At 37.9% G+C, this 26,083-nt stretch overlaps 1 protein-coding gene across 1 annotated transcript; it reads left to right on the top strand.

Moving 5' to 3' along the window:
* Positions 1-25,728, top strand: LOC117429660 (neuronal acetylcholine receptor subunit alpha-5-like). Its single transcript, XM_034049435.3, has 6 exons — positions 1-359; positions 11,196-11,347; positions 14,225-14,269; positions 18,913-19,022; positions 22,141-22,969; positions 23,352-25,728. The coding sequence occupies exons 1-6, from the start codon at positions 302-304 to the stop codon at positions 23,508-23,510; spliced, it is 1,353 nt and encodes a 450-aa protein (XP_033905326.1). The 5' UTR covers positions 1-301; the 3' UTR covers positions 23,511-25,728.
* The last annotated feature ends 355 nt before the right edge of the window (positions 25,729-26,083 follow it).

Genomic DNA, 26,083 nt, shown 5'->3' with positions numbered 1-26,083 from the left:
GCTATAGCGGTAGGACTGTAGCAGCAGGGAATGGTTGCTGAGGAAGCCGGCTGACTGATGGTTATTTAGGCAGCAAGAGTAGTACCATTCCTCTGGCTCCCAGCTGCATCCCTGAAAGGGTGGGTGTATCTGTTGTGAGTGTGGAGGGCAGTGGGAGGCCGTTTCTCGCTGTTGTCAGAGCACTGCAATTGTTCTCTCTCTCTCAACACCAGCTCGGCTGTTCAAGCTTGTTTAACAAAGCTGCTAGATTCTCTCTTGCTTGTCTGTTTTCTGAGCTGCTAGGCCGGCGAGTGGAAGCAGGATGACGGTTTTACTGCTGATGCTACTCTGTTACTCTGGCTACCTGCGCTTCTCCCTGGGTGAGTAACCACACCGTATCACTTCCCTCCATCTCTCCATCCCTCTCTCCACACTCCAGATACAGAGCAGGAGAGTAAGATAGAGCAGAACGATAAATAGATAGAGAGGCAGGCACATGGGCAGATCATTACAAATCCATGTGTAACTTGTATAATATAATATTGTCTTTATCTGAACATCTGTTTCCATTTTGTCTATCTCCCCGCTCTCTGTAATGTATATGTATCTGTTTATCTATCTCTCCTCTCTATCAATATTGAATATCTGTCAATGTATGTATCTAACTATCCATCTTGACTGAATATCTATCATTCTTTCATTTTCTGTATCTTTCTGTTTCGTTATGCCTGACCGAGTAATAACTCATGCTTAGCATTGGGATGGGGGGCAGAGTTCAAAGTAGTTTCTCCGACCATTTAGTGCTTTGATATTAAACACCTCAGTGAGTTCAGGACCCTTTAGAATAAACTGGGCTTCAAACCAAAATGCCACACTGTTACAAAACATTTCCATGCTTTAAACCCGTGGTTTTCAACCTTTTTAAAAAACGGTACCCCTTCTGTCTGGAGGTTTCAGCTCAAGTACCCCTTTACAAGTTTCACTCTACTGAATGGTACCACAGTTGCAATAAAAGGTAGAATAATCTTTTTTGTTTGTTTATTTAATGTATAATTCATGTCACAATAGTTTGGGACTGACAAATGACTGGTTTAGGATACCAAACAATAATTCTTAAAACTTTGCTACTTTGCTACTTTTTGATTTATTTGCTCTACACGTTTTATGGTGACATTGTGGCAAGGGCTGTGGTTAAAGCATGTTATACTTCAATAGATAAAAAGGTGTTGATGCTGGCTTTGTTTTATTGACATGTTTTAACATAATAGCAACTGACTGCAATGCTTCCATCATATACTGGGGTTACAGTTTTGTTCAATGGCTTTCAGCACCCGCACTATAAAAATGATTCCAGAGCCACTGGTTTCACACAATCATTGGAGCACTCCTCCAAACAAACAACAAACTTGGGTATGAGTTTATCTTTGTGGCCCACACGTGAAAATCCTAACTGCAGGTAGACATCCGTAGACTCTTTTGTTTTTTCTTCCTTCGTTTTCTTTTGCAAGTGACTCGAGAAACAATGCACAGGATAATCTGAATGTACTCTATCAAACACAGAAAACAATTCAACCAGCCACTATTGCTGTTAATAAAAAGCAGCCAAGCCTAATATGAGAGTGGAAACAAACTCATCGAAATCACGCATGCATACAGGTGGATGATAATTGTGCGACTACTGTATAGTCAGACTGTAACCTTTGAGCTGCTTAATAAAAATAAAATATTTAATATAAAATATAAAATATCATTAAACAAATCTATTCAAGGTTATTATTGTCTTTTACTTTCATTTTTATTTGTACATTTCTGAGTCGTCCTGTTTAACCCCCTTGTGACCCTTAGAAACCCCCAGGGGTACACCTACCCCCGGTTGAAAACCCCTGCTTTAAACCACAAGCTTGTAGAACTGAAGGTAAAGGAGTTTCAACTGAGCAAGTGCAGCTTAGGTTACTGTAGATTCAAATCTGTTATTAAAATGAATAGTAATGCTCACACACAGCAGGGGCTGAGTGGACTGGGGAGTACGGATATTATTGGAAATGCACTCTTTGTGTTGCATAGATCTAATCACCAGCTTTACAAGCAAACAGCCTATGTTGTTTTTAATGCCTGTGCTTGTTGTAAAGGGAGCCACAAAGTGGTAAATATATTGTTCCTGGTTTGATCTCTTATAGAAACTTTGTGCTCTTTTTTTATGGCATTGTGTGCCACAATGTGAGGTCATTTGTTCTATCCCAGTGTCTGCAAAAACCTTGCGGGTTGTCATACTTCACACAAGCACATTTAGGATGTGCTTGTGTGAAGTTTCTAAAGTGTGCAAGGTGCATAGTTATGGCATATACAATGAATAACAAACCTTTTCATAATGTTTGTATATTGGGGTGTGCCAAGTAACGAATATATTTCTGTATCCATAATGAGTTCAATGTGCAAAGCAATTTTATTACTAGTATTTTAGTGAGCTTCCAGCTCTCAAAATCAAAATCTGAGTGTCAGGAATGTGCTTTTATGTTACTTATGGGTATGAACCGAGTATGACTATGATGGCTCCAAGTAAGATTAATGGGTCCTATGCCCACACCTAATACTGGAGATAGATTAGAGGGCTGTAATCATAAAGCTAGTTTATCGGTGTTTAACTTTAAACTTTGATTCGCTTGTGCACATTTGAGTTAAGCGTTTGATAAATGGGACTCCAACTGGTATTCATACTTGATAAACACCCTAGACATGACTAAATGTGAAACATGTGCCTGTAATTGACAGTTTAGTTATATTATGGCAAATACAAGTATGCCATTACAGTACTCTGGTAAAATGAAAGCTATGGACAAGCCTAAGAGAGAAGCATGCTTTACGCATAAAGCTAGAGGTGTTAAGCTTCTCAAAACATTAAAAAATCTTATCGGAAGGCACAGAAACAGATATATTTAGAAACAGTCTGCATTCATAGGATCTATGGAGTCATATCACTTAAACCAACTTCCAGATGGTGGGCCATATTCATGCCATTTACCACAGTATTACAATCGCACCAAGTAAAAACAAACTGTTATTGTTGAAGAAGCAGCAAGGTATATCAGTAACATTTTATTTTCTTTTATAGAAAAAAAAAACTTTGCACTTCCAACGTGGTCAACTAGGGTTCTATTGCTTAAACAACCAACACAAAGACTACTGGGCCTATCCTACTAAACTGATGATTCCTGATGTAGGATTGTTCACCCTAAATGCAAATGAGAGGACTGGTGATGATTTCTCTAAATGTCTCCGGCTAGCTGTAGAAAAACTCACAACAAGAAGACTAGACAGGGTTCCGTTTATATAGGTGAACATAACAGAGCAGAGTTTCAATACACAGTCTTTACACTATTTCTGTAAATACAGTGTAGAAGGTTTGTTTATGTTTGGGTCTCTACCCCCTATTAATAAACTGTCTACAGGATAATTACAGACATTTAGTTCAAATAAAAATGCACTTTAGTAAGTCAAGGACTTCCTAAATGCATTTGAAGAATCCATTAATTCCCAAAACACTTATGGTGTGAGATCATGGAGGTTTGTAGGCATACGCAAGGCCTTTCAGATCAATATTATAGAAACGTAATGCGTATCTTGATTATCTAGAGTAAAATGTCTACTACAACCGCTATTTAATGTTGTACAATTGAACAAACATCTTGAGCAAACATCTGTTTATTACCTCTATATAAAACATAATTTGATTTTCCTTTTATAAAATAGTGCAAATGGCCCCACTTCATTTCAGTTCACTATGGCAATGACAGCAAAGATGAAAAATATGGTAAATATACAACTAATGTAGACATGTAATTGTGAGTACTTAAAAATGTAGACAATTCAAAAGTTTTTTTTGCTTTGATTAAGAGGACAATTTTAAAAGGTTGCTTGTTACAATAAGCATATTGACATGCAGGTCACATTTAGGGGCACTAATGAATTAATTCATCCCCATGCAGTACAACTGTTTAATTTTTTATTTGCATTCAAAATTGTATTGGATTTTTAATTGGAGGTCATCAATGGCAAATCAGTGCATTAGAAACTTGAGGCCAATGCCAATGATATGGGTTATTGGTACCAGATTTTTGGTGAGGTCATTACTGGTAATCCATTGTTCACAGACCAGATGTCTTTTTCCAGTACTGATTTATGTGTGCCTTCAGATGGATGACTCATCCTCTTAGATATTGATGGATCAAGTTCCATTAATAAGGGATTAGAAGGCTTTTACAGATAACAGTTTTAATCTAATGTAATAATGCTAATAGGTATGTAGAGTGTTTACCTCAATTTTACCAAGGGGCGTATTGTAATTTGTACAAAAAAATAATGTCTTTACATGTGTTTTTAGATGATGTTGTCCATGTACAGTCATGACTGGAGTGACTGGAATACATGCTTGTTAAATGCATCTAGTTGCTGTCACGTAACTGGGTAGGTAACTAACAGAAAACCAGTGAAAGTGCTTCCCCATTACACAGAGGAATATGTAATTAGAAAGACCAAGGCTGTTCAATGTAATGCCCAGAAATCAGGGCTTTGTTTCAGTGTAATACTGTTAGTAACTAGGTTTGTCTATCTTTCCCATCCCCAACAACTATATTTACTGTATTACAGTGGTTGTGAATTGTACATTATTTAAAACCTGCTGTGAGGGGCTGCGTGTGGGTGAATCACTGATACACACAGAGCCAGAGATGTTATTTGAAACACCCCATAGGCGCACTGTTTCATTTCTTTACCAACAATGGTAGTTTTCTTTTCTTTGTTATTTGTTGTCACAGTTCTTTAAGCACATGCAAGTGCTGGAGAGGTTGAACATAAATCTCAAAACAAAACGATGATAGGAAAACAAAACACTGTAAACAAAACTACAAATTAAAGTGCTGCTATACGCAGGCTCTGGCTACCTCCGCTAGTCTGAGAGGTACGAGTTCAAATGACGCTCCTCGCTACTCATTGTCATGGGGTTGCCCAGATTCCCCCTGAGCTAGTCTATATAACATTCCAAGGACAGCACTTGCCCTGTATGGGAACGTAAACACAATACTTAAAGCGGCTTTCTTTTCCAGTCGCGTCCGCTGCTTTTCTTTCTCTCCACTGCCACCTGCTGCTGTAACGAGCACAGGCACCCTTTCTTTGTACTCCCCTCGTACAATTTCCTTCTCCTTCTTTATTTCTGTTCTCCAGCCAGAGCTTCTGCAGGGTTGTATCCTGTAAGGGCTAACCACAAGAACAGGAAAGTGTCATAGGATTGACTGTTACCCCAAGTTAACCCCCCCCCCCCCCAACATACACACACAGGATCACACATGTTACAACTAAGATCTTTTGTTTTGTTATTTTAGTTTCAACAGAATTCTGAATGTTCTGATTGGTGTATACAAATTAACTTTGTATTTTTTTAATGACTCTTCTCTTGTATCACTTTGGCCTGCTTTCAACTTAATTTGTGCTCATTATCATTTATCCTACACAGTACTGTGTACCCATCTGACCCTATACTAATAAGCTCAATATGAAAGTTCTAGAATACTATTGCTACGTATATGCCCTTCTACTGCTAGTTCTTCGTACAGTATATCAATTCAATAAGTAATTTTGCTGGTCTGCAGTATGTCCTAATAGGTATTGTATTTCTAAGAGGTGTGTTTAGCTGTGCTAATGCTGCATGAATATACAGGGGTAGAAGGTTTTGAAATTCAAACATATGATTTAGCTTACAGTCCACCTTTGTGAAGCTGCTGAGGGTTAAACATTGAAGAAGCAGCCTCAGTACTATCCAGCATGTAGTTAATAATCAATTATCATATTGGAGCCACTTATGTGAACCATATGTAAAACCACATACATTATATATGTAAACCACACAAACATAAATGTCCTTCAAATGTCAGTTACATGATGGGCAAACCCTGTATTGACGTGTTATTCTGGAATTGACCTTTGTGTCTCTAATTTGCAGTAGGAAGGCCTGCTATAAATGGTTATTAGAAGCTACAGGCCGTTTCTCTTTTGCATTGCTTTTCCACTTACAGCCATTGTTCTAATCTGTTTGCAGGCCTTACTTTCACTAGAGATTGAAATTGTCCCACCCCTTCAACAGCTTATTTCCTATCACTAGCTAACCAGCTGCTTCCCCTAATAACTGACTGCAGCCAGTAAGATGCTTTGACCTTGAAGACACTGCTGAGGTGAATGACCTAGGAAGTGAAGCAGTTACAGAGTTCCTGTGATGCAAGACTAATAAACTGAGTGCATTTCTACACAGAAAAGAAGATAAATAAGGTGCCAACCTCTTCAGTCTACTTTTGTGAGGTAGAGTTAAACTCCCAGAGGTCGAGTTATAGTTCACAAATCTGCAGTGAAATACAAACGCGGAGAAAATTGCTTTCTCATCAGCCCTGCCATGGGAATGCTCTCTCTGCTGAGGTAAAGATAACCTCAACTCCCATGGGACCAAACTGCCTCTGCAGGCAAGTTAATATCCTCCCACTTTAAATGGCATCCATATCCGTGTGCGCTTTTTAATAATCTGTTCCATGTTCCACATCCTTTACTTCTACATATTTGTAGTTTTACTTTAGGGTAAAACTGAAATATTCATGCAGCAGTATAGAAGTACACAAACAAGGAAATACATGTGCATATGTTCTTCAGAGCTATTGAAGCCTATAGCTTGGAAACTGCTTGCTAGAACCTTGCCTAGGCATGTATTCCGATATTTTCTCATGCTGTGGTTGTAGGTCATGGTGACCTACTAATGTATTTCCTTCTGTAATATGATATTTACATCCTTGATAGAGATACCTGGGCATTATAGCTTAGTTTAACTATTCATTGTGCTGCTAAAGATTTCAAAAAGTGTTTCACTGCTCCCATTATCATTGTTTAGTGGAACTATTCAGTTGATGCTAAGGTTTTGAAATTCATGTTCTTACCTCTGCCATTTTAAGTGCTTCCCTTATCACTCAATGAAACTCTGCCCATCACATCTCAGTATTTATGCTAAAGGTCTAACCTGGGTGCAGCTAAGTTATGGGTGGTATGGCATTTCCTGACTTTTGTAAGCTTCAAGCTGCAACCATTGAAATTAATTCAACTGCCATTTTTTGTAAGGGCTCCTGTGGCTGTTTTTGTAATGAATATCTGATTGTTTTTAGATTTTAGAGAGACATCAATGGGATACCCATCCGGAATGGGGAAGAGTAAGAAAAATTAACTTTGATAAGTTCCTGGGTTTTTCTAAACTGTTCAAAACACTTTCCTGGAGAACAAATCTATAACAATTCAGCACCGACACTCTGGAGTCCTCAGAACAATTGCAAATATTATGAAATAGGAAAGGTAAAATTGAATTTAAGTCTCCTGTAAATGTAATAAATCAAATAAGTATTCTTATAGGTTTCCTAGGAAACCCTGCTGAAATTCCTGGAAACAATGTCTCACAACTTTACATTCAAAACTCAAACTAGGAATGTTGCTAGCTCAACGTCGCTGGAGCCTTTCTGAAAGTGGGGGGCCAAGGTCCCCTGCCCCCCAATACCCCCCAACCCTCTGACTCTGGCGCCCCTGTGCCAGCGTCTCAATTTGATTCTCTTCATTTGTATTTTTTTTAATACATTAGTGACCTGATCTTTAAAGAACAGCAAAAAATGTTGATTGGTGTTATATTGAATTTCAGAACTGCTAGCTGTTATTTGAGTATGATTGTTATCCAAATGTAGACAGATGGTGGATTTAAAAAAAAAAAATATTGAACAGCTTGCCAAAGTAGAAAGAAAGAAAAACAGCAGGTGAAAGCAACTATAGCTGCAGGCTCATTTGCATTTAGATTAGTGCAAGTGATTCTAACTGTATCCTGTAAGTGAAAGATCAATACAAAGGAACCACCTCTAAACTGGTATCGCTGCCATCTTGATAAAAAGGAATATGTGGCATCTTTCTTCTGTCCCTTTCCTTGCTTTAGTCCATATTTTGACAAAGGGCTCATAGAGGTGTCATAACCAAGGCTTCATGACATTCTTCCAAGTACAACTCTCACAACAGCACCCTCATAATGCCCTTATTGTTTTATAGTATAGCCTTTTATTATCTGGATTTTATTTTCACACAGGTGAAGCTGATTCATAGAAAAAACAAAACAAGAAAAGGATATTTTTCAAAGTCATTTAGCTGGATATTATTACACTGCATGTTTTACAATAAATAATGCAAAACTAATATGCATGGAAATAAACCACAGTTCAGGGTATGTAGTCTCGGATGCCATTTCTAGATAGAAAGGTCTGCTGTAAAGCTATTGAATGCAAAGGCTACTCAACCACAAAAACAAAGAAACTTCACCTGATAGCGATAGTTTCCATATGAGAGACAAATCAAATGACAAATTTACATTATCTTGCAATGAGTAACATACAGACCTATTTCTATCAGCATTGATATTCCCCCGGTGGGACAAGGCTTTCCATTTGCTGTCTTTGCACAAATAATGGCAGGTTAAAGCAAAAGGTCCAGATTTATCAGGATCTTTACACTAAATTGTAACTTGCACAGTTTGTTTGTAAAAGAAAAAATACACTTGCTAATCGATCTGCTAACAAGCAACACAGAAGGTTGGTCTAGTAGTGCACCTAAGTTGTTTGTTCCATGTTTTGTTACATAAACCGTTTATTTCTCCTTTCACAAAAACTGTGCAAATTGTATTTTGCTTTAGTGCCTTGTTATATCTGCAAATGTACACTTATATATTGTACCTCTAGTGCTTTGATCTCCTGAGGTGTGTATGGGGCTTGACCAACTGTACCAGTTTTGGTTCTGGTCCATAACTCTCTGAAATGACAAAAACTAGCAAAACATTGCTTTTTTGAAGTTATTGTGATCACAAGTGATCAGCTTGTTCCCTGTCATGATCATTCACACTCGTGTCTCTCTGACTTGGCTTCTGGGACCGTGTTCTAACATCTCAACCTACATCCTGACATAACGACTGGGGTTAGTAGGTCCATACTGTTTACTTTACATTCCTCACATTAGTTTTTTAAGCAGGCAATTGGTTTTGATATAAATTAAGGACATCATTTTTATTAAGAGCAGTAAATTCCTGTCAGCTCTCAATCGATATTTTCCGGGTCACTTGCAAATACTGTAAAAACCTTTGTATAAGTCTATTTTCTATGTATTTTTAGGGGGTCCTAAAAATACATAGAAAATGGGGGCGACTTATACACCGGTGCGACTTATACATTGTTTTATACAGTAATTACGTTTGATAAAATGCTTTTTAAAAAACAGATACATAAATAAATAAATAAATAATAGCTTGCTGAAGCTCCTCTGTTTTGATTGAGAGTACCACAGCTTTGTTCAAAGGGAGTAAATAAAATTAACACACTGAAACAACTTACACAAGCCATGTTGAGATTTTTTGTCCCTGCATTGAGCCATTGTAAGTCGCCCTGGATAAGGTCGTCGGCTAAGAAATAAATAATAATAATAATAATAGCAGAGGTTTGAGACATTGGGTAGTATTCTCAATTTAAACTGACACAAAGACTGATTTTCCCCCTGCTATATACCATTTCAAAGGAGCAGTTGTGAAAGAAAAGCAGTATATGTTTTATCAGACATGTATTTTCATTTTAAAGTGTAATATGTAGTACTACACCAGGTTCAAGAAATCTCCAGTCATGATTTCAGGCAGTGTTGCACTTCCTTGGTCATGACACCTGCTTTCAACATTGACTGACATGCTTTGCAGCCAGTAACAGGAAGTGTGACAGACTTCCTGAAAATAATGCTTGAAAATCTTTCTTTCTTTAACCTATTGTATCAGTCATCATGTTTTACATAGAAAATACATTTTTGCTAGAACATGTATTTCTTTCAAAACTGCACATTTGAGACCAAGCCTGTAATTTTACTTTATGTTGATGATTAAATAATACACCATAGAGACACATTGTTGAAGATGTGGATTTTGTCAAACACCCCTTATTTTAATCACAATTTAAATAGCGTATTTACTGTTAAAACAATTGAACAAATGTTACATTAGATTTTTTTTTTGGTATCAAACTGAAGAGATTATAACATTTAAACTTAGTGGGCCTCTGGCACCCACAGGACACAGCTCTGGTGCATAATCATTCCCATCTCAATCTCAGTAATTAAATATCGCTGTTACCCAAATGACTTCCAGTACCAGTCCTTCCACAGTCCTTTAGGACTTGTATACCTGTCTGTGAGAATGCCTCTATCAGTAATGGAGCAGTGAGAATAAAGATTAGATGATTTATCTCCTTGGGCATGGGAAGCCCCTATACTAAGAACCCAGCCCTATCAGCCATCGCAAGGCCCGGAACAGTGTTTCTTCCCTGGGTGGGCTTTGTTATCCCCTTATTGTGAATTGTCGCTACTCAGAGATTGATCTAGAACTCCTCACGGCTGGGAGTCAGGACTGGGTGATTGAGTAACAGTCAAACGTTAGGAACTGGAATTGCATGGTCACATTGTGAAGGGCTGCACTGATCCTCCCTCGCTGAACCAAACCACACGCCAATCTGTTTCTATTCAATTGAGTTCAGTGCTGCCTTATTGGCATGACGGTACAGCAGGTACTGCATTGATGGATCTACTGCATACAGTGCAGTGCTTTGTTTAAAAACAACAAACAGCAAAGTGAAACTCTTGGCCCTATTTAGCTGCTACGGTTTCAAATCAATATATGCAGCCATAACAGGAGGACACCATACATAAGCAATATACTGTATCCTGCTGCATTCCAGTATCACCGAGGCTAACGATTTGTAGACTTTGCCCTACAGAAAGAGCTACATTTTAAAGAGTGCAGTTCTTCTTTACAATTGAATAGAATATAATTGTTTTGATATATAAAGAAGTTGGATCTAAATATGAAACATGGCTATTCACCAATGAACACTGTTCCCTCTATGACAAATCTTATCACCTTGTTAGGCATGCATGTTGGGAGGGTTCTTTAATAGTTACATTCCAAACCAAAGTTACCTTTAGTAACATTATGTCATTGTTTTATTGTAGCTCTATCGTAAAAGTGGCTGTTGGGACGTGGTTTTCAATCCCTCCAGCACTCCAATTCAAATCACATTAGAATAGTAAAATATAAGAAATAAGCCGTTATTAATGTGGTCTACCATGTGACTCCCCAGGCCTGACCGAGCTCACCCCCTTTGCCAAGACTGAGGATCGCCTCTTTAAGCATCTCTTCAGGGATTATCAGAAGTGGGTTCGGCCTGTGGAGCACCTCAATGGGACAGTGAAGGTCAAGTTTGGACTGGCAATCTCCCAGCTTGTAGATGTGGTGAGCATTCTTCTTTATAAACCTCAGGGACACTTCATAGAAAAATGAAAACATGGGAAACCTTTATAATATTATCAGGAAGACACCTTACCAGAACCATTAACAGACTACTTTATAGTCTTTATGCAATAGCACACTGGTACTAGTATTTGTTCATTGGACAAAATAAGCGCTTACAGTGTTGGCAATACATTTGCATCACATTATTCTGTCTTTCTTAATATGTTTGTGTTTCAACTCAATATCCATAGGTTTTATTGCCTAAATACCATTTCAGAAATAAACCCAGTAATATAGAGGGTTCACCATGAACGTTTATTGAGTATTGTAGTTACCCTTATACAAGTTTACCATAGTATAAGCAGAGCAAAGTGTAATAAAGCATAGTGAAAGCATGGTGAAGTATAGGTAAACGTTGTGAACAGCAGAGAGGTATAGTAAAGAATACAAAAAAGGCAAACCAGGGTCAATACATATATACTGTAAACACTGGAAAAGCATGAGCAAGCTAGATTACCTTGCAAGAGTATTGTGGTAAACCTTTATTGGCAACACTTTATTTTAAGGTGGTGCTTATTAATGTTTTATAAATATATTATATATGCTTTGTACCTATGTTATAAAGTGTTAATAAATGAGTATCGATGGTTTATAACCATGCAATAGCCATAGATGGAATTACGTTTAAACATCCCAAAGTACAATAGGTGGCTAAAAACTGTCCCCATTATAAAAACGTAATTGTGTCTATGGCTATTGCATGATTAAACACCCCTAAGTAGAATAGGTGGCTAAAAGCTGTCCCCTTTATACAACTGTAATTTCGTCTATGGCTATTCCATGGTTATAAAACATCCATAATGCTGTATTAACACTCTATAACATAGTTATTAAGCATCTATTATATATTTATAAAACATTTGTAAACCATTAATAAGCAGCACCTAAATATAAAGTGTTACCCCTTTATTATTATTATTATTATTATTATTATTATTATTATTATTATTATTATTATTATTATTTAACAGACACGTTTATTCAAAGCGACTTACAGAGACTTGGGAGTGAACTATGCATCACTACTGCTGCTGCAAAGTCACTTACAATAGTACCTCTCATCCTAAGTATTCTATGAATGAGGATGGTTGAATAACCCACAAGCCAGTGCAAACTGGTAGAGAAATAGAGGGTTGAATAAGTGTGAGTGAATCTCCTCCCCCTGCTAGTCTTTTGACAGTGTTGAGGCCATTTCACTAATGACGTGTCCTTGGAATTCTCACATTAACCTCCTTCACCTTTCCTCTGACAGCAGGGCAGAACCTGTCAGTCACAGCTGCTTAGACCATGGAGAGTTCAGACAACTTTACAATCTCTGTCTGTTTCACATTTGCAAATATGATGAAATATAATCAATTGTGATGTTTTTGCCTGACCCGAATCTCAAACATTTCTGAAGATTTTAACTGCTATATAGCAGAGATTAATTTCAGTTTAGTACTTTTAAGTTCAAACTTTAAAAGGATGCTGCTACGTTTTCAGTATATTTATTTACTTTAAAAATAACCTACGGTGTTTCATTCACTGTTTTTGTTTTCTTTACCTGGCCATTTACTAGCCATTTCTAAAAGCTGCATACTGTTTTATCCTCCTGCAACTGTGAGGATGTAAATGGAAAATGTAACAAATCACAGTTTCTGAGGGGACAGAAATCAGAGCTGCACACCCCTAGTGTTGATTTTTCTGATCACGAGGCAGAAATTCAGATTAAAAACTAACATTTTTGCTGGAGTAGTTAGTAGGTGTTGAATGATATTGCCAGAGACGAGAAGGTTTGGTTCAATTATTATTTTAATAATTACAAACATGGACTTGACTGGTGATCACCATTACAGTACTAAATCAGAGACCAGGCAGCCCCTGCTCACTGGGACTACCACCACAAGTACGGTGGCCCATTGAGACACATTTAGTAGGAATGTGTGCTTACATGAGCATTCTACAGTAGACATGGTAATTAATTATCTACTGGTCACCAGTAACTCCAAATTAACTAGACAGACAAAACACACAGTGGGAGAGATGAATAAACGCTGCATGAGTGGGGTCGACATTAGGGTTCCCACCCCTGACTTACAAAAAAACGGGACACCAGAGTCATTTTGTACAATAAAAAAATAAATAAATCATATACTTTGATTACATTTAACGTCCCGGGAAGTCTTACAGATTTCCCAGGACAGCTGCCTCAAAAAGAGAACAATCCAGGCAAAACCAGAACAGGTGGCAACCCTAGTAGGCATTTATTGCAGGTATTTCACCACGCTTTCTAAATATCTTGGTATTCCACACTAGGTAGTTAATCTCTATAGAAGAGTTTAAGCAAGTGTAGTGGTATCACTAATATTATTCATTTACTACCAATGTAGAATGGTTTCAAGACTTATTAGAGACTAGTATACAGTATATTTTCCCCAACTTTATTCATACTATACTTATTTTGTATTTCTTGGCTCCACTGCATCCTCTCACAGTCTTCAGTTACATATGTTCACATACATTAATATTCACACTATATATATACCTAGTAGATAGCAAATAAGGTTATCATATACTTAGTATATTAAATTAGCTGCTCCCATCTGTTTCTGGCTAGTAAAATAAACATGATTTTTTTTCCTTTCAAAAATAATTACATTTTGGTCACCATGGGAAGCAAATAAGATTTCTCAAACATCAACCCATAATCGTATGTGATTCATAAAGATTGAACATGCGCAGCCATGCTGTTGTAAAGAATTGAACAGCATCCTTATATATATTTGCTATCTGGATTCCAGTTTTATGAGCCACTGAAGTCTTTTATACTTCTTACAGGATGAGAAAAACCAGCTGATGACAACTAATGTGTGGATGAAACAGGTAGGTGTGTTTCTCTACTTTTTATTGAACAATAAGATGATGCATCTTGTATAAAATGTCTCACAATGTCAGGAGCCAGTCACTGACTCTCCATCGAGAGGGGCTTTAGTTTGTCTAACATGCATTTGAATCATTTAGAACGCTGATCAAGGCATGAGCTGAAACGCTTGTCTGCTTGTCATTCAAATTCTTTATTGAGATCCTAATACATGTAGAAGATAAATGGTCAGAATTGAATTAGAGGGACTTCTTTAAAGAAATACTCTTGGTAAGAGTTATTATGTGGGCTTTTTTAAATTAGTGTACAACTTCACATTTTTGCTGGGTCTCAAATAGCCGTGTGCATCCAATACTTGCCAATGCTTATGGGAATTATTGCAGGGTCAAAAGTATCATTAAAAACTTTATATTTAGCATCTGCAAATATGGTTTAATTGTAATCTTCGTGCTTAAAGTTCATGACATTTTCTATTTAACATTTTAATCAAATAAACTACAAAACGATTATCGCAAAAGTCTGCCAGAAGCCACAATAGTAGTACAGTATTTCATGTTAGATTTTGAAATGTCACATTTTGAAATTTTTGTCAGTTTTTCATTAAGTATATGGAAAACTACAAAGCTGTTTGTAAGTCAATATGTTAACGTACAATTATTCAGCAGGTTTCATTCAACTTTATGAAGCAGAATGTGTTACTTCTATAGGGTGATGTAAATCCTTTGGCCATAGCTGTGCATTTACCATCTGGTTCAATGTCAGAGTGTCACAGATATGCTTTGATGCTTGTGTCCTTGGCAACGTGTTAGTCTCCCAATGTGCTGAGGAGATTGTAGCACCGATTAAACTACAAAGTCATATTTAATATACAGCATTGATGGCTACTTCAAATTCTGGGATATTGTAGCCAGAAAAATAACCAGGAATTCCCTAATGAAAAGTGATCACCAAAGAAAAAAAACATAAACATATAGAATTTGTTGAGAAGGTGGACAAAACCAATGCAGCGGAACAAAAAAAAAAACATGAAGTGATCTTTTGAGTATGTAGACGACTGATTGCTTGTGTCCTTTAAACAAGTCAGTTTCAGGAGTAGTTCTGCTGGGTAGCAATAGCAAGCAGAGTGTTTCCTGGAAGATTTACAGCATGACTCCTCTATGTGTGACATCGGACATCTACCTATAAAACTGTGGAAAGTGTGCACAATGAGTATGAGTGAATAGCTGTGCATGTATGTATTACTTGTACTCAAAAAAAAATAAACCTATTCATTAATGGACGCTTTTTTCACTCTTTACTGGGAACACCCCTAATTTTACCTCTACAAAGGGTTTCCTACCCTTTTTAAATCGGTCTCCACTTAATTCTCAAATCTATTCTCATTTCATGAAAACCTTTTTTTCATAACTCATTGTTTTAAACCCTGGGATTAGCCTGGTTGCTCTTTGCTGGACTCCTAAGCACAATGACCTTCTTGTATTGTGGAGACCAGAACTGAACACAGTATCCTAAGTGTGGTCTCACCAGAATATTATAAAACCTCATCATAACCAAGCATCCTGTTAGCGGTTTGAATTGATTCTCCACACTGTCTGGTTGTAGACCGCAGTGCATCACTATTATAACCCTTTCTTGTGATGGGCCTCTTTTAGTTCTATACCACCAATTCGTTACTTGTTATTATTGCAGTGTAAAACTTTACATTTATTAACAATTACATTTTAATTTGTCACAATTCATCCTAGTGCTGCATGTGGTCTAAATCCTTTTGAATTTCATGAGTTGCTGAAAACATTTTGGGCACACTCCAGCTTTCATCTACAAGGGTCCAAGCAACAGTTTATGCAGCTTTATGCACTGCATGGATTAGATGGAGCTATAGGTTCAAGACCCACGCTGACTTGGTCAGTGAGCAAAAGATCTGGATTGACAGATGTCAGGGTCAGTCTGAACCCGTACATCCAAAGTAGATACATTGCGTGCTACAGTATTTCAAAGCGCCAGACTGGCATGGCCCATGTGTCGCACTGCTCCGTTTTTCTCTCTCTCCCTGCCCTTGCTCTGCCCACGTGATCCCTGCAGTGCAGGCGCCCGTCCCTGGCAGATTTATGAGCCCAGCAGTCCAAGGGGAATGGTGCTGCGCTAACAGCCCACACTGCAATCACTACTGCCAGTCACCCGCCTGGGGTCACAAGTTCATCAGCTCCAGGGCTGATGAATCAAATCAGGCTTTTCATGAACAACTTTAACAAGCAAAAAACATGGGCTTCACAAATGGACAGGGGGGGTGACGACCATCTGTCCTTCCGCCCTGAGTTTAGCTAACCAATCGCCATCAGTGAACAAATAGTCAAAGCAATGTATCTGTGCTAATAAATCAGTGCCACATCTCCATTATGTTGTCAGTCTTGAGTAAATAATGTACTCTGGATATTGCAAATAGAGTGACCAATGTTTCAAATGGTGACTGAATTGACCTTTTAGGGGCCGTGCAAAAGTATCAACATTATCTGAAAGCGTACAAAGCATGCACAGGGAGGATGGGGGTCGAGGGCAATGTACGCTTTTTGATTTAAAAAATGACATTTTGATATAGCTTGAAATATTAACACGCCTTTTGCAAAAGTACTATAGCCACCACAGATGTAATTTTTGTAACAGTTCATTATATTCTTGCGCATTCAATTTAAATGTCATGCGTAATTCATATTTTTTCAATGCATAAAACATCCAGTATGCAGCTTATCTGGAGGAATCAGATAAGTTATTGTGTTTATTATTTAATACAATCTTCTGCAGCTGTCATCTTGCCCTATTAGGCACCAGCTGATTCTGAATGCACACAGAGCACCAGTTCTGAGGCATTTGCCATTAATAAAAGACATGTGAAATGGCAATCCTTTTATACATTTCAGAAATATTACCTGTCATGCACTTTCATTCAGTATACACGTTTGAAATATGCAGTTTTGAATGAAACAGATGTTACAGAAAACGTGTGTTTCCATTTCAAAATATGACCTCTGATACTATACTAGGTTAAAGAAAGTTCTCAGTTTGCCTTCCTTGCCTTACAGGAAGTCTGTTACTGCCCTGAAAGGGTGGGGACAACTTTACACTCCAGGTGAAATGACCCAGGAAGGCAATATGAAAGCACTAGATTTCTTTAATCTGGTGCAGTACCAGATACAGTGCTACTCTGTTATAACGCGGTTGTCAGGGTCCATAATTAGCAGACGGCGTTATTTGTGTTTCGCCTTATAACGAATATTGGCATTTTTGTTCCCAAAATGATTTACAATCACAAGCCAGATTTATATTGTAGTGTATGGTGGAAAATGAAGGAAGGAGACACACACAATCTGCAGGTACTCGAATTCACAGTTTATTGGGGCTATTATTCCCAGCCCCTGTTAGCCGGGGCCACACCAAAAACAACAGCCTTGCACTCTCACAGCAGCACATTCACACAGCAGCTTGTCTCACTCAGCTCTCCCTGCGCTGATGTGGGCACCCCCCCTGTATGCTTTCATGTCTCCCTGTTGACGTTCCTGCAGAAACCAAGCGAATAAAGCAGAGTCTAATTTATTGTCTTTAGTGCAGCACTTTTTTTTTTCCCTAGAGCAGCCCTCTTTGGAGTCTTATCTTATCTTATCAAGAAAACCTCTTAGTTTTTTTTCGTATTTTAGCCATCCACACAATGTAGATTGTGCAACATTCATGGGAGCCACAACCTTACCGTGTTATAACCGATTCCGCACTATAATAGATTGCGTTATAATGGGGTAGCACTGGATCATGTTTGAAATGAAAATACATGTTTGCTAAAACAGGTGTTTCTTTCAAAACTACACCTTTTAGACCTATATAGTGAGTGGATGTGAATGACATAGAAAATGTTGTGTCAAGCGCACCGGCTCTCTTCCCTCCTATATGAAGCGCACACAACCCCCCCCACTCCCTCCCCTATGAATCTGAAAGAGCAAGCAGTCTCTTAATAAACCCCAGCAAGTCTGACAGGCAATGGGATACATCAATACACAGTCACAGAGCCCTCTGTAAATTAGCTCAGGAGGAAATGCAGGCCAGCAGGATTTATTATGCATTAAAGTGATGGTGAGTCTGGCCATTTAATGCTGCTCTGGTATTTCATAGTATAACAGGCTTTACTGCCTTCACTACCCACATGACGAAGAGGACAATGCTTTGCTGAACACTCCTGGCTTGTGGCTAGGGAAGGGGATTTGATTGGCTCTTCTGTAAGTTCTCAGTGTGTTTCTATGTAAATTAGAGTGGTTGTGAGTGTCCCCTGACTATCTGGAGAGTCTGACAATTGTAAGAGGTGCTGTGCAATGTACTTCCACAGCTTATATCCCCGCAATCAGACTGGAGGGGTGTTTTCAGAAGCAATTATCGCTGGAGTAGTATGTAAGCATACAGGTATGGCTAAAAGCACCTAAAATTGCAAAGCATATTAACCTATTTTATTTAATATCATGTAATCAAAGAAACAATAGTGTTTTAAAACCCTGGGTGTTAACTACCCCTTTCTAATGTAAAGGACATCTATGGAAACAGAAATACAAAAATGAAGTGATATATTGAGTCCTAAATGAGAGTTTGTCTTGTTGTTTCTGGTGCTCAGGTGTGGGTGGATGTGAAGCTAAGATGGAATCCAGATGACTATCTGGGAATAACGTCTATCAGGGTCCCCTCGGACACAATATGGATCCCAGACATTGTTCTCTATGACAAGTGAGTAACAAGTGTGCCACCTAGTGATTCAAAGCCACATATCAGATCATCTTTTTCTTTCTGGTGCGCTACAATTAGCTGGACCAAGAAAAATATATGAGGTCTGAGGTTTAGAAAGGAACAAGGAACTACAGCTCTGTGCCCTATACAGTGCAAAAGAATGGGGTGTTCAATTAACTGTAAACACAGGGCTTGATGCTCAAAGCTATTTGCTTGAATGGTCATTAGTAAGATTTTTTCAGAAAATAAAAAGTATAAAGTTATCAAATCAGCTCTACAAAACTCAGACATTTAATTCTAAATTGTTCCATATTCATTTTAGAATTGTTTCAGGCAAAAACAGGGATGTAAATAAGACTCCCATTGCAGAGAAGTTTGATCTGTTCCTGGTTTTACTATGAATTTATTAAGACACAAGTCAGCTTGTTACCTATACATTGGGGCTAATCAAGCACGTATTAAAACCTGGGATGGGTGAAGTCTTATTTTCATCTCTGCAAAAATATGAGCTTTGAGAATCTGTCTGCTCTTGTTATTATGAGCCATTCAATATAATTGATTGTATTGGGACAAGGTGTCACAGAAGTTACAGGGCATGTAGTTTTAAAGCTCATAGCGTTTATGCCATAACATACCACTATTTTAACAGTAACAAACGTTCACTTTAAGATGATGCATATAAAGATAAAGAAGACTTCTGTCTATTTTTTGCTGCCAGCAAGTGTCCTACTGTTTAACACTGCCAGAACTCTGTCACAAACTAGAGAGCCTATCTGTGGTGTGTCCTACCCAATGCTTTTTAACTATCCCCACTGGCATGTCACCCTTTAGAATTGTGCATATATGTCATACTTACGTTTTTACATCTGAAGAACCACTTGGTAAGGACCTTTAACCGCTATAAGGCTGGTTTCACATACCCTGATTAGCACTAGTCTTGGAGTACTGTACCTAAAATAACATTAGGTTGTCCAAGACTTGTTGTGATCGGGGTTTGTGAAACCAGACCACAGAGTGTATCAGAATCAGGGGATATATGGAAATTGTCTGTCTGTTCAACCATTGGTCTGCATATATCTACATAACCACTCTTTCAAGTGTTATGAAACGTGCTAAGGACATTCTTTAGCACAAGGTACTGCATGTCAGTTTGTCACATTTCTACCCATATCTACACAACCACTTATCCAAATGTGAAGTGTGAAAAAAAGCACTGAAAGGACATTAGAGTCTGGGGGTATATGGAGGCATCTCTTTGTATAACACGCTTCTATTTATAGATGTGGATATAGATCATAGTGGCCTTCTGTTCTTGTTTCTAAAGCGGTGGCAGGTGGGGTATGTCACAGTCAACATTATGGATGCTGGAGAAGTCTCCTGGAAAAGAGTGGATTTCTTACCCTAAATCATTTTTCTGTAGACATCTCCAGCATCTTGGTTGTCCATCTTTCAAGAAAACCACCTACAGCAAAAGAACGGTTCTAATGATATTTCAATTTAAGAAAGATATATTCACAACCTTATTTGGGAGGGATCTGTTAATCGTTCCAGAAAATAAAATGTCATTAAATGAATGTTATCTAACAAATGCAAATCAACTGTTTACATGGGATGAGCTTTGAATGTTCCTTTTACACCGTGTTTTAAAATCTGTGGTTCATTGAGTTATATGCATTTTTCTATAGATATTTCTAATCCCGGAAACAACAATACAATAATAAAAAAAATCACAATTTGCATTGGTCTTGTGATGCAGAGCTATGCTGGTACATTGCTAAGCTTATTCTATCTAATATAAAATCCAAGGTTATATCTCCAGGGATGAAAAAGCTGTACCCTTTGAAGCAATTCACAAGTGGCTAGTTCAATTAACAGGTATAATTAGGAACAGCATGGTCAGCTGTTAAACTGCAAGAGCTTCATATGCTCTAACATGTTTACATAATTAATTTTCACTAATTATTAAAATAAGCAAATGAGTCCTAATGGGTGACATTGGCTCTCATAATGAACCTGGAAGAGGACCCCTACCACATTTTTCAAGTTTTGGTTCTTGCCTTTCCAATAGACAGCATAGCGAAGCAAACCTTTTCCCCCTTTGTTAAAGGAGTAAAACTATACAAAACTTAGTTAGTTAAAAAGGGTAACAAACAATCTTTTTAAAATAATTACACAACAACAATTATGGAAGCAAAATCCTGCGAAAACACTATACAGGCTGGGCTCTTAAAACATTCACTACAATGTAGACAAACAGCAAGCACATTAATTTAAAGCCTGTTGAGGGGTGAGCTTGCAATGCACTACAGAGGCAGTTACAGTGATGCAAGCTTTGGGCGTACAGTAACAAGAAAATGGCAACACTGGCTGTCACACTGAAAAAGCAGTAATACTGTTTACACAACCTCCAAGCATCCGTTTTGCTTTATTATTCATTAATCAATGGAATTAACAACACATTGCTTGTGTCTCCTTGTGAGTTACACAGCCACAGCCACAGAGACGTATTCATAGTAAACGTGAGCACTATCACTCAGACACACCATATTTCTGACAAGCCAACTGGGATCTTAAGTATTAGAGGGAGGGGAGTCTGATTCTGCTTCCAATTTTATTAACTTATAAACTGAGCAACGTGCAAGACACATGGCAGTTTCTGAAGGACCCCTAAACCGTTTGCTAAGTAATATAACTGTCAGCACTAAAAGCTTTAGGGAGCAAAGTTAGAATGCCATAATACAAGTGTCAACAGCGGAAATGTATATTTAGACTAATACAAATGTAACAGGAAAATCTACTTGCGGTATAAAAATAACTCTTCATGAATGCTCATGGAGTATCCTCAATTGTTATTTTTTTAAATTAAAAAACCTAGATAATACCCCTTTGGCATAGCACCATAGCAGAACCTCCAGTTTAGAAGCGGCTACGGTTGGCATCTCTGCCAAAGACAGATAATGTAGGAGACCCTATGTTTAATTATTGAATTAGTGACATCATGGAGAGGTCAACTTTTTCTCATGTGGCTACATTGATAGGGACTGTCAACCACTACAAGACACATAGTTTTGGGCAGCTGTATTCTCAAATGATATATGTTTTCTTTATCTCTGCAAAGTGCCGATGGAAGGTTTGAAGGATCAGTCACCAAGACGGTGGTGAAGTACGACGGCACGATTACGTGGATCCCCCCGGCCAACTACAAGTCTTCGTGCACCATCGATGTCACCTTCTTTCCATTTGACCTGCAGAACTGCTCCATGAAATTTGGCTCCTGGACCTATGACGGCTCGCAAGTGGACATCACACTGGAGGACTTCCATGTGGACATGCGGGACTATTTCGACAATGGGGAGTGGCAGATTGTCACAGCCACTGGTAGCAGGGGAGTGAGGACTGATGGCTGCTGTTTCTTCCCCTTTGTCAACTACTCCTTTGTCATCCGCCGGCTCCCCCTATTCTACACTCTGTTCCTTATCATCCCCTGCATTGGGTTGTCCTTCCTGACCATCCTGGTTTTCTACCTACCTTCCAATGGCGGGGAGAAGATCTCACTGTGCACCTCGGTTTTGGTGTCCCTCACTGTCTTCCTCCTGGTCATTGAGGAGATTATACCCTCCTCCTCCAAGGTGATCCCTCTGATAGGGGAGTACCTGGTTTTCACCATGATCTTCGTCACCCTCTCCATCGTGATCACCGTCTTTGCCATCAACATCCACCATCGCTCCTCCTCCACCCACCACGGTATGGCTCCATGGGTCCGGCGCATCTTCTTACACCAGCTGCCCAAGCTCCTGTGCATGCGCAGCCATGTTGACCGATATGTCCCCCCTAATGGCGGGAGCAAGGGAGCTGACACTACATCTTCCAGGAACAGCCTGCAGGCGGCGCTGGATTCTATCCGCTACATCACTCTGCACGTGGTGAAGGAGAACGAGGTCCGCGAGGTAGGTGACACCAGAGAAGATGCTTGTTCAGTAAATGAATACATACATCATTACAACATTCAAATTGAGGGACATTCTTATTTACTCCATGTTAATGTTGATGAGGGATAGGTCAAAATGAGGAACAGTCACTCCTATAGATTGACATTTTCTTTTCAGTGTATTATAACAGTAGCCACAAAACAAAAGTATATCCACAAGGAATGTGAAATCTGTATATTCCTCTGTCTTCAGAATGTATTGCAATGGATGTGTTTACTTTTAAGACCCCAATGCTGTTCTCAATACTTTATTGAATTAGTGTAGTCTAGATAGTGTACTACTGCATTCGCTGGCTATTAAACCAGTGATATCTGACACTATTTGAATTGTGTTATTCTAGGTTGTTGAAGACTGGAAGTTTGTGGCTCAGGTGCTGGATCGGGTTTTTCTGTGGACGTTTCTTCTGGTCTCAGTCTTGGGGTCTGTACTTCTGTTCATCCCAGTCATTTATAATTGGGCCAACATTACTGTCCCAGCTTACGTGGGGAACACTGGCTGACCCCTTATTATGTGGATACCACCTATCATCAGAGTGGACATTACTGCAAGTGCTGAGTGACTTTTCACAGAAGGGAGTACATTCCAAAAGACACTGAAAAGAGACATCTTTCAAAACCACCATTTTATGAAAAGAGGAGACTTTTATTCTACACTTCATACATTATTATTAACAACTGGAGACAAGCTTTGAAAGCTGGTTTGGTGATATCTCAGTGGATAGTCTAAAATTCAACTGAGCAAAATTCAGATTTTACTATAATTGCTATTGCTGCTACAGTGGTTAAAATCAACTGGATTGTAATCCTAAAAATGAAACACATTGCAGTGTATAGAGGTAGGCATGGGTATGAAATCTGGGTATCCATTCTGGTAATGTTATGTCATCATCTTGTCGTGTTAAATTCAGGTTATTATCTTCATTTTGTGCCTGGTGTCTGAATTTCATATTTGCTGCACGTCTTTTCCCCTCAACATATTCCGTATTGTTTTCATATTCTTTTATTCACACATCATAGAGTAGGTAAATCCAATAGGGAATATGTTTTTTTCTCTAAACATCGTAGTGTATGCAGACAATGCAGGTGCTCTGATTAAAATGAGTGGCACAGTGCAGGAACAGGAAACAAGCATTGTTGTAGGAGGGACTGCGATACACTACAATCCCTAGAAAAAAAAAAGATTCTCCTGGCAAACTCTCCTGAGTAAATGTATTGCCCAGTTCACTTATGATGTGTGATTTAAAATTTTAGTCAGCAATACAGATTGTTATAAGTGCGATATGAACAATAGGGGGCACAGCAAAGGTAATGCAACTTGGGTAATGTTTCTCATAACCTTGCAAGGTGTTTGCAGACAAAAGTATTGGCACCCTAAGCTTATTATACCACAATTCAAGGTAACAGATTAAGAACAAGCATTTAGTCAATTTTAACAGGTTTTTAATAAAACAAATAACAAAATAAATTTTCTGGTAATATAACAAATACTCTTCATTAAAAATAATAATTCTTAACCAGTATGTTAGACCTTATATTTCTTTTAGCTCAGGATACACAATGCTTGGCTACAGCTTTTTGCAGATCAGTCCAAAGCATTTCTATTGGACTGAGATCTGGTGATTGCGAAGGCCATTCCGGAACTTTTATCTTCGTTTTCTTCAAGAATACCAGGGTTGACTTAGCTGTATGCTTTGGGTCATTGTCGTGTTGGAAGATGAACTGTCTGCCAATCATCCTCCGAGCAGATGGTATCATTGTACTTTGAGGAATGTTTTGATACAAGGCTGCATTCATTCGATCTTCAATCACAGAAATGTCTCCAGTCCCTGAACGCCATGTTTAACTGTAAGTACAAGGTTTTCTTCATTGAAGGTTTTCCCATTTTTTCTGCAAACGTACTGTGGTCCATTTTAGTCTCATCAGTCCAGAGAATTTTGTTAAATGCCTTAGATACCTGTTCATATTTCTTGGCAAATTTTAGACAGTTTCTTCTTTGGACATCTACTTCTTTCAAGAGTTTCAGTTGAATCTGTTCTCTAGTCATTTTCTTTGTTGTAGTTTGCTACGAGTGCTTTTCTCAAACATGAACTTTCTCAAACATGAACTCCTTTGTTTAGCATTATTACCAAATAATGCTAAACATTATTGCCAACATGTTCGCCTTCAAAAGATGTTGGAAATAATGACCACTTTTTCTGGCTGTTGACTTTATAATGCAGCTTAATTACGTGTAATGGTTTTCAATCAATTAATATATATTTTTATTAAAGAAATATTTGAAATTGCTAAACTGCTTTTGTTTTTTTTATAAAGATTGTTAAACTGTGAGAAAATGTCTTTGTCATATTAATTTGTGGCAAATGTTCACTGAATGCTTGTATTTAACATGTTTTATTGAATTATCTGATATTAACTGTAGGGTGCAAATACTTTTGTCTGCGACTATATATAATTTAATAGAACTGGTTAATGTGTTTTAAAAGCTAGTGGTAATTCTGACTATTAACAGTTTGAAGAAGTTAGAAATTCAGTTCTGTTCTGAAAAATGTGACTATCCCTTACAGAAAAATATATAATTTCTAATATATGGGCACATAATATAGTTTTGCTTTAACTAAATGTATTTCCTGCTATGTTTTGCCAAATCTGTTACCAGCTTTAATGCATATTAATCACAGCTTTATTTTATGTTTCATAGTGAAATCTGTAGTGCAATGCAGAATATATCAATATATTTAGCTATATAATAACATAATATATGATGCTTCTAACATATATATATATATATATATATATATATATATATATATATATATATATATATATATCTGCACATTACACAGTATTTTTCAATATATGGCAACATATTTTTATAATTAATAACTGGGTAGGAAAAATAAGGCCAGGACTACTTTGGTTTTACAAGCCGGTATCCAGATTTTCAGGTCCTTTGCCAACCAAGTGTATATCTCCTTTCATTAAATAAAACTTAACACTAAAAGTAAACACATCAACACTATGTGAACTTAAGAGAACTATATGATTGATCAAAAATATAACTGGCAAACTCCAG

This window comes from Acipenser ruthenus, chromosome 24 (genome assembly GCF_902713425.1).
Source record: "Acipenser ruthenus chromosome 24, fAciRut3.2 maternal haplotype, whole genome shotgun sequence".
Taxonomy (NCBI): domain Eukaryota; kingdom Metazoa; phylum Chordata; class Actinopteri; order Acipenseriformes; family Acipenseridae; genus Acipenser; species Acipenser ruthenus.
The sequence above is the reverse complement of the archived record's forward strand: the minus strand, read 5'-3'. Positions and strand labels throughout refer to the sequence as shown.